General features: G+C 39.6%; 1 protein-coding gene across 1 annotated transcript; it reads right to left on the reverse strand.

The window, feature by feature from the left end:
- Window positions 1-2,364: 2,364 nt before the first annotated feature.
- mylipa (myosin regulatory light chain interacting protein a) lies at window positions 2,365-11,649 on the reverse strand. The gene is made up of 7 exons (XM_072560819.1): window positions 11,254-11,649; window positions 10,396-10,586; window positions 5,826-6,011; window positions 5,258-5,455; window positions 4,871-5,035; window positions 3,811-4,228; window positions 2,365-3,607 (listed from the first exon to the last, which is right to left on the reverse strand). The coding sequence occupies exons 1-7, from the start codon at window positions 11,338-11,340 to the stop codon at window positions 3,518-3,520; spliced, it is 1,335 nt and encodes a 444-aa protein (XP_072416920.1). The 5' UTR covers window positions 11,341-11,649; the 3' UTR covers window positions 2,365-3,517.
- Between the last annotated feature and the right edge of the window lie 4,192 nt (window positions 11,650-15,841).

The raw sequence follows: 15,841 nt of genomic DNA on the forward strand, positions 1-15,841 counted from the left end.
CAGCCTCTGAAACTCCAGGGAGGCAAGTCCCAGCCTATCCAGCCTCTCAAACCCTCCAGTCTTTTTTTAAAAAACCCTTTCCAGTTTGATGACATCTTTCCTATAGCAGGATAAGAAGAAATTGTGCACAGAACGCCAAATGTGGTCTTACTAGTGCTTTGTACAGCTGTAACATGTCCTAACCCCTGGCTTCTCCTTGCAGCCTCACATAATGGCACAATGTTAGCCACCCTCCAGTCTTCTGGCACTTCACTCATGACTATGATATTAATATCTCCAGCAGGCACTTCTTTCTACCTACCCACAATAGCTTGGGAGACATTTGATCAGGTACCAGGGATTGGTTTACCTTTTATCTTTTAAAAGCATCCAGCACCTCTACAAATGTCTGCTCTCAAGACATCACTATTTCTAGTTTCCACATCTTTTTCTATAGTAAACACTGACATTAGATATAGTCATTTACAGTCTCACCCATCTCCTGTGCTTCTACACACAAAGACAACCTTGATCTTTAAAAAGGAGCCTTATTCTCTCCCAGTTACTATTTTGCCCTTAATACACTTTAGCTGTAGCAGAGAAGAGCTTCCTTTTTTGCCCTCTTGATTTTCCACTTGTGCATTCCTATACCCACTATTACTATTCATGGGGGTCACTTGATCCGAACTGCCTCTACTTAACATGCCTTTTTTCTTGACAATAGCCTCAATATCTCTAGTTATCCTGTATTCCCTATTCCTGCCAGCCTCTAACAGGAAGATGAAGGCCCTGAACTTCCACTATCTGGCTTTTAAAAAGCCACACATGCCAGACATCCCTTTACTTTAAAAAGTAAATACTCCCCACTTCTCTCTCCCCCTCCCCCCCCCCCCCCAAAAAAAAACTTTTGAAAGTTCCATCTAATTACATCAAACCTGGCCTTGCACCAATTTAGAACTTCAACGTTGTGGATCAGGCCAATTAAATTTCCAAAACTATAATTTCTAATAGTTTTAAAATAGTCACTAGCCCCTCAGTCCTTATTTCCCTTAAAATTCCTCCAATCCTAGCCCTTAACACAATGGCAATCCCAGTCTCTGTTTGGAAAGTTAAAATTCCCTACCGTTAGAACTCAATTCTTCTTACAGCTGTGATCATGTATTTACTCTTCAATTTCTCACTGACAGTTAGGGGCCTATAATACAAAGTGATCACCCCCTTGTTTCCTAGTTCTACCACCTGCCTCACTGGAAGAGCCTTCAGGAATATCCAAGTATTGCTGTAATGTTTTCCCTTAATAAAAAAAAAGGCCATTTGGGGGTCTGTACCTGGAACATGGAGCTGCCAGTCAGTCCAGTCCCTGCCTTTGCCATTTTTCTGTAATAGTTATGATATCCCAGTTTCCTGTATTCTTAACTCATCTGCCTTTCTACTCAGCTTAATTCAATCTCATTTCCTGCTATGCTCTTGTCTGCCTTGTCAATTTAACTTGCTCCCTAAGTTCTGTAAAAGCCTCAACCTTTTGCCTACTTTACTGTAATAATTTGATAATGTGATTACATGAGCAATAATCCACCTCCACCATTCTCCTGGCATGGTTCAACCAGCAAAAGCTTTATTGAAAGCATCAGGCTTATGTGTTTCCAACACCATTATTCCATGAATGTATTTTCCTTTTTAGGAGAATTCACTTGTCTTTGAGAACTACCAATGATTCTCATCAAATTCAAGAATTTTTTTTGAAGGAATAATTAGAACAAAATATTTGAAGAGTGCATTGGCAGGATTTGCAGGAAGCAGAAATCACTTTTGCCCCCTTCCTTTCTCCAGATAAAAAGTTTAATTACTACAAACACTGCTCCTTCTGTTTAAAATTGTATTTTGCAAAACAAAAAGGAGTTAGTCAATGAAGAGTAAATCAGCTTTTAAAGATTGCATGCACATTTGTGTAGGTCTCTTTCTCTTGGAGTGAAACCAAGAACGTAAATGCTGCACAAATGATCAAAAAAAAAGGAAAGGGATTAAAAGCTGGTGTTTACAGCAATTCCAAAAATTTGAAGTATTGGCCAATATTTTTGCCTTCATACAGGACATGCACTGAAGTGATTGTAGGCTTTTTGTCCAAGATATTATTCCATATTATTTATATATATATATATAAAAAAAATGAAAAATTCAGGGAGTGTGCCAACCAAGCTCAGACAGAGTGATATAGGAGAAGTATGCCAAAACAGTACAAATACTTGGAGTAAAAATCAGTACTAATTGGAAGGAGACCAGAAACTCACCTGGGTGTCTGTATTCATCCAGTTATAGCTCAATGTGTTCCGTAAGAGAGAAGCATTAAAAAATGGTTCTACAAAATGAAACCTTGAACCTGAAGCATTTCAATCAATCAATACAAAAGAGTTTTATTGACATTTTTAAAAAGGAATATAAAAAGTCAGTTAAATCTAGCTTAGGCAATTTTCTTGAAATGGAAATAAACCTAAATTTATACAAAGTGAAAAAATAGATATCCCTTTGAGCAAGAGGCTATGCACTAACATGACAATCAACAATATATATATTTTTAAAGTCTGATAAACATCTGTGCAAAGAACCTGATCTGTACAGAAACAGATGGAATCTAATCATTGCTGCTACATTAAGGCAACCCTATGAATAATACATTTTGGAAATTCTTAATAAAGTGACACTGTAGTTTATTCCTAGCCTCAAAAGCAGCCAGAATTGCGCACGCACACAAAAACAAAAGTGTTCTTCTAGCAAGTCTTTGCATCTGAAAGATACTACTGACCATTCACTTCAGGGTGGAGATTTTCACAAACTAAACCTGGTTTTTGAAATGACAACTCCTTGTAGTTGTACTTTAGCAGTTTCATCATGTCTTGGGGCAGGGTTAAAGGAGTGGATAGGAGAAGTACACTGGATTTGCATATTGCAGAATTGAAAGTATTTCTACTGTGGACAAGTGTTTAAAATTTAAAAACAGGTTTAATATTTTCCACCCTGCAGCGTGTTTGGGACGAATAAAGCTATTACACACCGCAAATAATTCTGCTCAATAGCACCAACGCTGTTAAATTGTGGTGGCATTTACATGTGAAGTTTCAAATAGAGGTTAAAAAAAGCTTATTTTTAAAAAGCATGTCAAAACAAAGTTCTAACACTACGGATGAATAATCAAAGTTGATAATATTCAGCTAAAGAGATTGCTGAGGCAGTGTCATTACTCCATTACAAGCTTCTGTAAGAAAATGCACAAAATTTTCTTGTCAACTGATCAGAGCTTCGCAATTAGCTTTAAAAAGTGTTGCCCAGCCTTTAATACCATCTATGGCAGATGTTTGTTCAAGAATCTTCAAGTGTTTTGGAACAGTCCTGCCAAAACATGCCATAATCCACAGTATAGAAAAGGGAGCTGGAACAAGCAGCTGTATTTGCATTGGACCAGACATGGAGTGCTTTCTACTTTCTTCTGTAGTGTAGCTCACTGAAAAATCATCCAGTCAGACCTGCTGACCCATAAAATTGTTCAAATTACAGTGAGGTTGAGGAGACTGGCACAAGTGGGCAAGAATACTTGCTGAATGTGATCAATGTTAGATCGACAAACTGGACAGGCCTAGGTTAAAAAGAAAAAATGGTTACAAGTAAAATGGTGCAATTTTCAATTACTTCAAGGCCATTTTTTAAAAAAACAGCGACTTTTCATGCAAGTTAAAAATTAAGTACTAAATTATTCACAAAACTAAAGATAAACTTCCCTATTAAAAAAAATTGGCTCAGATGTCAGTATGTTGTTGGAATGGTACAACCAAATCTTACCTGTAGCTGATTAGCACAAGAGCCACAGCAAACCATGTGCCCACAGGGGCAGAAGGCAGTATTAATCTCCTCAGCACAACAGACCATGCATAATAATGCTTCTTTAAGTTTTCGAATCTTTTCCTGAAGCACTTGACTTTGCTGGCAGCTCTCCCCCTCACAAGTGTTACAGTTCAATTCATGTTCTGAAGATTTAAGTGGAGAGTTCTGGCCATCTTGATTGTGTGGAACAAAGTCAACAATGCCAGCATGATACAATGTTCTTCGTGTATGGTCATACACCTCCTTGGATGTGCGTTTGATATCAAAAACATATTTCTTACCCAGATTGATATTTTCATTGAGAAACAAAGAAGCAAGGTGGCCCTTGAAGTCTCTACTGTATTGCATCATGACAGCATTGGTCACAGTATCACACCTGAAGAGGATATTAATTCAGTTAAGCTCCAGAATGACAATTTTTAAAGTACATTGCATTGTGTTCCAAATATCTCAAGTTTTAAAATGGCAGAAGGCTTTGTTTTTAAAAGCAAAAAACTACATTGGTCTATTGGGAGCCCCACTTCAAAAAACATTTTAAATGGGATGGGATGTGGGGCATTGGTGACGAGGCCAATATTTATTGATCACCCTCAAATCACTGAGGTGGGGATGATGGTTAGCCACCTTTGAACTGTTGTAGTATTTCTATAATAAATGTTTTGCTGTAACCAAGTTGTTTACTTGCCCATTTCAAACGGATGAGTATTACATTATAAAAAAGTCAGTAAACTTACACATACCAGAAGACTTTTCTCTGCCATCCCCCCCCAAAAAAACAAGCAAAACAGTCAATACAAAAACCGGAGAAGTTTTAAAAAGACCACTGAACTTCAAATGTGAGGGTATTCCACAAGAGGTGTACATTTCTTAATAGGACTCAATTTTTCAACTTTCATGATGAGCATCAACTCAAAAAAAAATGTAGAAATAAAACTACATCCAGGCTTGGAATGACTACAGCTCTTTTAGTTAATGAAAGTCTACAAAAATGAAAACCAAAACTGCAGTAATAGCACACCTGTAGAAAGCATGGGTTTCAGTTATCGCACGATAAAGGGCACTTGCTGCTCTGGTGCTGATCAGCTTCAATATTAGGACGATGCTGCTACCAGACTCCCTTGTGATTGTAAGGTAAACATTTTTTGCAGATTGGGTAGCCATCTGGATAATAGGATATGAAATCCTGTCAGGCAAAAATCAGAGCATTAAAGAAAAGTATGTTGAAATCAAAAGGCAATTTCAATTACATATCCTCCTCAAATCATTGTTAACAGTCAGCAGCACAGGAAAGAGAAAATGGAACAGCTACACACCAGAAAAATGCTCTTAGTTTAGCCATTATTATACGCACAAAAAATCTTTACTGACAATGGGAAGGAGTTAAGATAAAAAAACGTTAGCTAACCTGTTAATTAGGTTCAAGTTCTCTTTGCAGACAGATATGCCATCAGGGCCCACTCCAATCATCAACTTCTGCCCATCACCATCTTTCACCGAATGCCATTCCACACCATAGTGTTCCAGCTTACATGCAATCTGCAGAAGCCGGTATTCAGCTCTACATTGACTCATTCCTTCCAGTTCCTTGTGCTTTGCAACAATACTATGAAACAAAAGCAGTGCTCACATTACTCCAAAGGTTATGGGAAGAAAGAAAAGGACAAAGGGAAGTCATTGCTCTCTCTTACAAAGCACACTATGAAAAAAAGACAAGAACACTTAATTTCATCTACCTATTCCTTCCCAAAAATAGAAAGTTTTGAGTGCAGATGACCTTTGTGGCAAGTTCTTTAAAGTGATTTATGACTTTACAAAAAAGGAAAATACACAGGCTCAGAATTTGAAATTACAAGATTGAACTGGAGAGAGGATTTGTCAATTCTTGGAAAAGGATCAGCTTCTGCTAAAACAAAAAAAAAGGTGTTCGAATAAACAGAAAGGCGGCTAAATGCAACATTATCCAGTTGACTCACCTGTTCAAAATGGTAGTGTTTAATTCATTCGCACAGAGGTCTTCATAAGAATACTTGGCGGTGTTTTGATTATAGTCTCCAAATTCTACTTGTGCTAGAAGTGCACTCAAGTCCAGAGCCTGTTCTGGTGAACAGAGTAGGCGCCCATTTAGAAGATCATCCTGGACATGCAGAAAAAACTGATGCCTAGAGTTTGAGGGAGGATTAAAAAAAAAGTGATTTGAAGTCATTACAGAGATTTTAAAAGAATGTTTATACAGCACAAATTCTTTTTACAATTTTGGCACTGGTGGGAAAACAAAATCCAGGTGTAATATGTTGTTAATGATAGATTACTAAAATGTTTGTTTAGAGATAACAGGAGAGCCAACAATTAGTATCATCACACTGGAAGTCAGCTGAACTTATGATCAGCTAAGAAAGGAGCTTTGATTTTAAAAAATGTCAAAAACAGCTTTAAGTACATCACATTAAGTATTGCCTACTGAAATTTTAGCCAAAGTTATACTAATGTCCAATATTTCTATGTCCAATATTCAGTAATTAACCAACATTGGATAGGTCAAAAAACAGCATTAGATTTAAATTCATCTGTTGTAAATCAAAATCTCCAAGTTAAATTTGTTTTTCCATACTTTACAAGTTCAAATTTCCCACTTTTTATAAGGGAAGACCACAGTAATGACTTCCTTAGGAGTAAAACATATTCCTGGAAAATGCAGTCAGTGGAATGGCTTCCAAAATTATAGGGCTGATCTCTCAAGGTCTGTTCAGATAGATAAGGAAGTTTTGCTGCTCCATAAATTTCAGAAGTGGATCAGGCTGGTCAATTTCAAATTGAAGCAATTTCCAATGAAATACATCCTTTTGATGCACATCCCCTAAATCACCATGAATACAAAACATTCATTTATGCACTACATTAAGCAACAGTATTAAAAAAGGTTACCAATACAGGCTTTAAATAATTTGTCAATTATGATCTTCATTGAGTGGTGGATAGTGTTTGGCACACAGTCAAACTCTGTTTCTAAGAAACATGTCAGGAATTTACCTTGCTTAGCAAGGTAAGAAACAGAAAACAAAACTAGCTCCATTATACCCAAATTTTGAATTCAAAGTGGAATAGGTCATTCCAATTTCAGTAACAGTAGAGGGCAATCTGCACATGCTACTTTGAAGCGCAATAGACGATAGTAAAATGAATGGCACACTGTCAAATGCTAGACAGGAAAAACTGCCAGGGAAGGCAGTGCGTGAAGGGCACAGCAGCATGAAGCAAAATTAAAGGGAGAATGAATCCATGTAAATTGGGAGAAGGAAGAGAGTGAAGGGAAACAAAAAACAGTCAGACGTTATAAAAGATAAAAAAAAGGATAAGAGCATGACCAGAAGGATCTTTTAGACTAGCCTCTGGAAAAATATGGCCATAAAATTAACTAGTTTGGGCACCAAGTTCTTTCACAAATACCATAAGAACCCTAAAACCCAAAAGCAACAATAAATGTGCAAAAGTTGGTTATTACCTCATTTAGCTAAAGGCATTAGTACTTCCAGAACACCATATTTGCAAAAGGTTACTCTCGGTCAAATGTTAAGTGTAAACAGAAGGTTACTAAAGGGCAAGCACGTTTCAAATCACAACAGAAAAGGAAACAGTTTCAATATCACAAAAGTACCACAGTCTCAACTGTACTAAGTTACTTAATATTAATTATTGTTAATTCAATAGCAAACATTGAATTACATGACTAGCTAGAAAATACCATATAGAGTATATTTAAAAAGGATTGGTTTATCCCCACAGGTTAAAGATTGTATTTTTGAAAAATGCAAAAAAAATTCTGATATCCAGCAAATAAGCCAGAGTTCAGCAGGCTAATAAATTTCATTACTGAATAAAAGCCACTGATTAATTCTTAGCAATGCCCTGCTTTCTGAAATGTAATTTTAAGCATCAATATCTCATAACAGAATCCTAAATCAGACCATTACTACACAAGCCAATGTAAAGGACAATATAGAATGGTACCTCCTCGACAATAAAAAAATGCACTTTTTGCAGCATGGATTCAGGAACAGAGCCAGTTATTGTCAATTCTCCAACAGCTGCCAAACAGTTGAAAGCCAGATCAAACAGTGAACCCTAGAGTCCTATGCCAGAAAAAAATTTTGTCTACAGTTGCTCACTCATTTTGTGTAAGATGACAGTTTGCGTTATACAAAATAACAAAAGTTCCAGGATTCCTTCAGGCTCAGAATTTTAAAAAAGATATACAAAGTTTCGATGTGTTTATTGAATGTGCTTTGGGGCAGTGAATTCAGTTTGCTTTGAGTAACAAAACTTGTAATTTTTAAAACTGGACTGGATACAGCCAGTGATCAAGCTGCTTGCCAATGACATCAAACTAAAATTTAAACTGGACATCTAAAACCAATTTGGATTTCAATAATATTTGCACTCATCTCTGTCCAATATTTCTTCAATTAACTAAGTTCTAGAATAAGTCAGGCACCTGAACAATTTCAAGTTCCTACTGAAAGATGGCAAAATCTAGATGGACAAGTTGCATGATCTCTATTTCATCATTAATACATTGTGAATATTCACTGATCAACAAAGCACATTAACAGGACAAAATTAAATCAGAAGCAAGTCTGCCCACAAACAGATCAGCCAGACACTTTAGTTGGCAGAAGAAAGTGAGGACTGCAGAAGCTGGAGATTAGAGCTTAAAAATGTGTTGCTGGAAAAGCACAGCAGGTCAGGCAGCGAAGGAGAAGGAGAATTGGTGTTTCAGGCATATTAAGAAGGGCTTATGCCTGAAACGTCGATTCTCTTTCTCCTTTAATGTTGCCTGACCTGCTGTGCTTTTCCAGCAACACATTTTTATACTTTAGTTGGCAGGTAAGGCTCAGGTGAATAGATCTCGTCCAAGACTCAAAACATTCTGAACTCAAAAATTAAATACATCAGTCAAGTATGTAGATGTTAAAGACTTCCACCATTATTACAAAGCTCTTTAATGCCCTTGCTAATATTTAGTTCAGGCCAAATAGATCTTTCAACATATAGCTGTTTGTGGAATGATCAAAAGTCATGAAAGGTGTTATACAAGCTTCTTGGCTATGCTAGAAGTTGAACAAAAAAACTTAGTCAATGCACAGTCAATGAGACATTAAGCTGACCTGCCAGAGCACAAGATACAATTGAACCAAAACAAAAAATTTCATCGCTTGATTTGGACAACTCAAATGAGGTGAGCTGCTCCCACCATATCTAATAGGTCCTCTGACAATTGGCTAATTCAACAGCAAAAAGGTTAGAGGCCAGATAACACAGATTTCCAGTTTGTGTCAGGGAGAAAAATAAAAAGTTGCCTGCAGCAGACTGTTTCATCCTGCAATTTTAAGTTCCGAAACTAGCCAAAACAGAAGCTAAATCACAAAAGTAGTGATTTTCTAGCTGCATTGTGGCCAAGCATCAGTACTGTTGGTAACTTTACTCCAGAAAGCAAGTGGTGAGCAGTGAGAGGTAATAATCAGTCAATGCATTCAATTTTTTTTAAGTTTTACCTTTTGATAGGTCTGAATTTTGACTATTGTTAAAAAACTTATTTGTGGAAGAGGTGACATTTAAACAGGTTAGATTTGGATCAAGTAAAAACTACATTAAAAACATAGCTAAACAACAGAACCATGGATACATAATACCAAAGTTTATACAAACTTAGTGGTACTGCTTCTCTCAATACAACAGAGAACATTTAGTGGAGCTTGTACTGGGGAATGGTGGGGCAGAGAGTAGGACCACACACTCATATCAAAACCAATAACAGAACTGCCTCCCACATACCCTAATTCATCTTGAAGCTAAATAAGATATGAAAGCATGTATTTTTCTATGTTAAAATTATACCGTCAATTCAGTGAAACCAGAGCCATGCGTGGGTCAAAAAAAGTCATTCATACAAGCTTAAGAAATAGACACCCATTCTATCTGGTTTAAGTTCTTGTGTTATCACTACACAAAGCGCACTTTGGGAAAGCTATTTCAAAGTTTCACTCGCTTACCATTATCTTAAAAAAAAGGAATTAAAACAATTTTAAAATCATTTTTGAAAACTTGCAGTACAATCCATTCCTCAAGAGTCTCTTTCAGAGCATTTTTCTGGAACGGTAAATATTAGAATTTGATATTTACCTCAATTAGTTATGTTAACAATCTCAAACCTAAATAAAAAAAACAAGCAAAATTACGAATATTACATCCAGACTCATTTCGGTTCAGCTTAACTGAAGAGTTAATGTTAGAGTCTGGAACGCTAGAACCCAGTAGAGCCCAGCTGCAGTTAAAGCGCTAGTTTCTGCTACAATGACCTGTAATAACACTGCAACGGCGAGGTTACTATCGGTCATCTGGAAGTACAAACTAACAGAAAAAAAAACTTAATGATTCCTTGCTAAAGTCGATACAACCAGACTTAGAGACCACACGCGAAACGCAAAGAAGGTCAAATATCAGACTTTTATTTAAACCAACAACAAGAACTCGAATTTTTTTTTTTACCTAGTTTGCTCCTGAAGTAAAAGATGAGGCTCCACAAAGAATTTAACTCTGAGTTTGAATCTGTAAGGAGGCATCCCTTCGATCTGCTGAGAGATTCTGTTCCTCAGGTTCAGCCACAGAGTCTCCCCCTTGTTGGCGGAATACTGCAGACCCAAATAGTCATCCTCTATGATGCCGAGCCTGTGGCAGACCTGGGCAAGAGAAAGCAGAGAGAGACCACCTTACACTATTAACTAAAAATAAAACACACAGAGGGAATGACTGAACTACCCCAACATCCAGACCAACCTTCCCCATCTCCCAGATTTTACAAAAAAAAACACAAAATGCAAAATAAACCCCAAAACAAAGCGACAAATCCCCTCCTCCCCAACGGGAGGAGCATGAAGCCGAACAAAATAAAACAAAAGCACAGGGAGTATACTTCAATCCATTAAATGAGAAAGTTAGTAAATATGGGGAGCAAGGGCAGATTGAAATCAATACAAATAGCTATAAAACTTATCAACCCAGGTGGGCAGCTCGGACAAAACACCGGGAAACATCCGGAAAACATCCGGAACAAGCTCCAGTCAGAAGTTTCGGTTTTTTGATCGACGACAGATTGAAGGGGGAGCTCAGGAAAGGGGGGAGTCCAGGCCACAAAGACCACCCTTTAGGCAGAGGGCGAGGGGTGGGGGGGGGAGTCTGGGGGGTGGGAAGGGCTCGGGGTGGGGGTCAGTGTGGACCTGTTGGGCCGAAGGGGATGTTTCCACTCTGTAGGGAATCTAACCTAAGGGCTGGGCAGGATGGGACGGGCGGAGTGGCCTGCCGCTCCTCCCGGGGTGAGTGTGGAGCGGCGCCCGCCGCGGGCCTTACCTGGTTCAGGCAGTCCTCGCCGTTCGCCTTGGGGTCGACCTCCACCTCCATCACCACCGAGTCGGGCCTGGTCACGTAACACAGCATGGCGATGGCCGGCTGGGGGACCCCGGGCACCCTCACCCCCTCTCCTTCACGATACAGCGGGCGGGCGGCACCGACCCTCCCTTCAGACTGACATCGAGGGCTCTGGCGGGATTCACCGGCCTAGGCCGCTAGTCCTCGCCTGGGCCCCGGCCCACAGTGCGAGCAGGACCCCCCCTCGGGCCTGGCCTAGTCTGGTCTGGTCTGGTCTGGTCTGGTCTGGTCTGCGCTCCTCTCCCTGAGCCCGCTCTCCGGGTTCTGGACGCTCCGCTCCGGCTTCTTTCCACAAATAGCCGGCCCTGACGTCAGCCACACACCGGAAAACCAATGGCACTGAAGCCTTTTTGCTGCTCCCTGACCAATAGGAAAACACCTCAATCCAAGACACAAACAGAAAGTGACTGGATCCACTCCCTCCAAATGAGATCACCGCTGATCACAGTGGGATCTATTATAGCTGGAGGGAGGTGACCATGTAGAGAGTTATAAAATCATCAGAGGAAGAGATAAGGTGTCTCTTCCCCCCCCCCCCCCAGGGCAGGGGATTTCAAGACTAAGGGAGGAGAAAGATGTTAAAAATGATATGAGGGTCATTTCTTTTCAGTGGATTGTTAGTTGGATACATTTCCAAAGAAAGTGGTGGACGCAGATACAATTACAACATCTAAAACACATTTGGATAAGCACATGAATAAGAAATATTTAGAGGGCTATGGGGCCAAGCAAAGGCAAGCGGGACTAGTTTAGTTTAAGATTATGTTTAGCATGGACTGGTTGAACTGTTTCCGTGCTGTATGTTTCTATGATATACTTTCCCCATTGTGTGTTCTCAGTGAGATCTCTCTTGCAGTGGGATCATCGGCTGCATTAATAGCATCTGCAGTTTTCTTTTCTGTCTCTAACCATTTCAGTGGAATATCTAATCTATGAAATCAGTCAAGACAGTGAAGTGGCTGGGAAGGAAACGTGCAGGTGGTGATCCCATGTATATGCTGTCCTAGTCAGTCTAAATGAAAGGCAGAAGTCAAATGACAACAGGTTAGAGTCCAACAGGTGTATTTGAAGTCGCACATTTTAGAAGCACTGCTCCTTCATCAGGAGAAGACTTATGACTTTGTCCACCCCAGTACAACACCAGCACCTCCACATCATAAATGAAAGTAGTCCTTGGAGTTGGAAGGAACTGTCTTTGCTGCATTTCATAGATATTACACAATGCTACCACTGAGCATCAGTAGTGGACAGAGAGTACATCATAGAAACATATGGCACGGAAACAGTTCAACCAGTCCATGCTGAACATAATCCTAAACTAAACCAGTCCCACCTGCCTGTGCTTGGCCCATAGCCCTCTAAACATTTCTTATTCACTTGCTTATCCAAATGTCTTTTAAATATTGTAATTGGACCTGCATTCACCTCTTCCTTTGGAAATTTATTCCACACACAAAATAACTGAAAAGAAATGACCTTCATATCATTTTAAAAATCTTTCTCCCTCCACCTTAAAAATATGCCCCTTAGTCTTGAAATCCTCCACCCTGGGGGAAAAGACACCTATCATTCACTTATCTATAACTCTCATGATTTTATAAACCTCTATAAGGTCACCCCTCAACCTCCCATGGTCCTTTGAAAAAAAGGTCCAGTTTGTCCAGCCTCTCCTTTTAAACAATGTTTAAAAGGCACCTGGATGGGTACATGAATAGGAAGGATTTAAGAGGGATATGGGCCAAATGGGACAGGTATCTGGTCAGTATGGATAAGTTGGACCAAAGGGTCTGTTTCCATGTGTATGACTTTCCTAAATGTCAAACATCCTATTTTCCTGATGAGCTTGTTTAAATTCAGTCAACAGCAGGAGCAAATCTCCCTGCACAGATGTAATCCCTAGTCCCATTAAAGTGTAATATGTCTAGATTGTACAGGTCCCATCTGCTCCAGATCAGTCACAATTCTTCAGAAATCTCACTTACATCAGTTCACCAGTCACACAATCAATTGATTAGTCCTTCTATTTTCATGCTTACTAGCATGTGGCACTGTGGATATTACTGCTTTTGATTAGGCTAGATTCCGTACAGTGTGGAAACAGGCTATTTGGCCCAACTAGTCCACACCGACCCTACGAGGAGTAACCCACCCAGACCCATTTCCCTCTGACTAATGCAGCTTACACACTGGTCAATTTAACACGGCCAATTCACCTGACCTGCACATTTTGGACAGTGGGAGGAAACCGGAGCACCTGGAGGAAACCCACACAGACACAGGGAGAATGTGCAAACTCCATTCAGGCAGTTGCCCGAAGTTGGAATCAAACCCAGGTCCCTGGTGCTGTGAGGCAGCAGTGCTAATCGCTGAGCCACTGTGCCGCCCTTTTGAGGTCCTGCTTTATAAATTCCTCCCTAATTCCCTGAACCATGGGCATAGAGATCTACAGTATAGAAAATGGTCTTTTGGCCCATCACATCTGTGCTGGTTGAAAATAACCACCTAACAATTCTAATCCAATTTTACAGCACGTGGTCATAGCCTTGTATGCCTTGGCATCACAAGTGCCCACCTAAATACTTACTAAATGTTAGGAGGGTTTCTGCCTGTACCACCCTTACAGGCAGAGATTTTCAGATTCCCACCACCTGCTGGGTGAAAAAGCTTTTCCTCACATCTCCTCTAAACCTTCTGGCCCTTACCTCAAATCCATGCCCCTTGGTCATTGATCCCTGCATCAAGGGGAAAAGTTTCTTCCTGTCTATCTATGCCAATCATTATTTATATATCCGAATCATGTCCCCTTTCAATCTCCTCTGCTCTAAGGAAACAACCCCAGTCTATCTAATCTCTTCAAAACTGAAATTCTCCAGCTCAGGCAGCATAGTGGTAAATCTTCTCTCCAGTGCAATCACATCCCTCCTATAATGTGAATTCCAGAACTGCACACAATACTATGACCTAACCAATGTTTTATACAGTTCCAGAATAACCTCACTGCTCTTAAATTCTGTGCTGCAGCTAATAAAGACAAGTATCCCATATGCCTTCTTAACCAATTTATCCACCTATCTTGATACCTTAAAGGACTATTTTACATGCACACCAAGGTCCCTTTGAATTTTGATGCTTCCCGCTTTCAGGACCTCATCCCTCTCCCTACATATGTAATTGATTGCAATGACTTCTGGCTAAATTCTCTCTGCCAGAAAGATTCCATGAAGCTCTCCATATTTGACCCTGGCACTAGGGAAGTAACACATTATCCTGGAGTCACAATTCATGTTGCAGAAACACCTGTCTGATTCTCTGACTATGGAATTCTCTGTATCTATTGCCACATAGTTGTCTTCCATTCTTCTTCATTCTTCCCTATACATATGAGTGTTCCATGATGCCACGAACTGCACTCAAGCTGTACTCCCCTCAGGAACGATCACCCTCACCAGTATGAGCTGACTATGAAAACTTGACAAGCTATTACTGAGTGAAAGAGAGAATAAAGTCCGCAGTCTTAAATACAAACTAAGTAGCCAACTTTCACTTTGAAGGTTATAAATACTGCTCAATGCTCTCCAAACAGTTGCAATTCCTGCATTGATGACATCACACTTCCATTGATCTCAGTATTCTCAATTTCTCCTCTTCCCTGAATTCCCACTTTGATCCAAAATGTCTGTTTCTTTCCAATGAAGACTCCCCCACACTGACCAAAAGCTACTTGTTAGCTCCTACGATTGTAATGAGTTTCCTTTTCAGCAAAATTCACTCCATGTTGTTTTCTTTAGTTAATGCATCTTCCTGAGACTATTAAACAAACAGCTAAATGAGCTTACTTACTAATTAACATATATTCCTTAGAATGATATCTTCAACAGCCTTGTAGAATGTCTTCTTCTAACACTTCAACAGACTTCTGCTCCTGGAACTTTTCTCTTCGACTTCTAAGCCACTTAGGACTTCTTTTCAGCCCACGCTGATTGGAGGCTGTTGATAACAGTACCTCTACTATTAGGCATCTCTTTTCTTTGAATAAACTTGTGCACGGCCAGACATCTGGATTGTTCTAATTGTGTTCCAGACTCCTACTTATAGGCAACAGCTTCTTTTATCTTTTTTTTTCTAATGCACTGAACTGTTTGCCACAAAAGGTTAAATACTTAATTAAAATGCATATAAAGGAAACAAATCTCCAAATACTGTGTCACCACTTACAGAGTAAACTAAAAGCCATGTAGGAGCAAATTACTGCAGATGCTGGAACCTGTACTGAAAACAACAAACACTAGAGATCACAGCGGGCCAGACAGCATCCCTGGAGAGAGAACAAGCTAATGTTTCGAGTCTGAAGAGTCATCTAGACTCAAAACATTAGATTGCTTTTTCTCCATGGATGCTGTCTGACCCATTGTGATCTTCAGCATTGTTGTTTTCAACCGAAAACCATGTCTTCCCGTTGTAGGGCGGCACGGTGGCACAGTGGTTAGCACTGCTGCCTCACAGCACCAGA

Source organism: Chiloscyllium punctatum, chromosome 41, assembly GCF_047496795.1.
Source record: "Chiloscyllium punctatum isolate Juve2018m chromosome 41, sChiPun1.3, whole genome shotgun sequence".
NCBI lineage: Eukaryota > Metazoa > Chordata > Chondrichthyes > Orectolobiformes > Hemiscylliidae > Chiloscyllium > Chiloscyllium punctatum.

Bases quoted from the DNA above. Each gene is read 5' to 3' on its own strand.
- mylipa (XM_072560819.1), bottom strand. From the start codon at position 11,340: ATGCTGTGTTACGTGACCAGGCCCGACTCGGTGGTGATGGAGGTGGAG. The intron at 10,587-11,253 runs GTAAGGCCCGCG...TCTCTTGCCCAG, and splicing joins GCGAGGACTGCCTGAACCAG to GTCTGCCACAGGCTCGGCAT. The intron at 3,608-3,810 runs GTAAGATTTGGT...TTTTTAACCTAG, and splicing joins CTTGTGCTAATCAGCTACAG to GCCTGTCCAGTTTGTCGATC.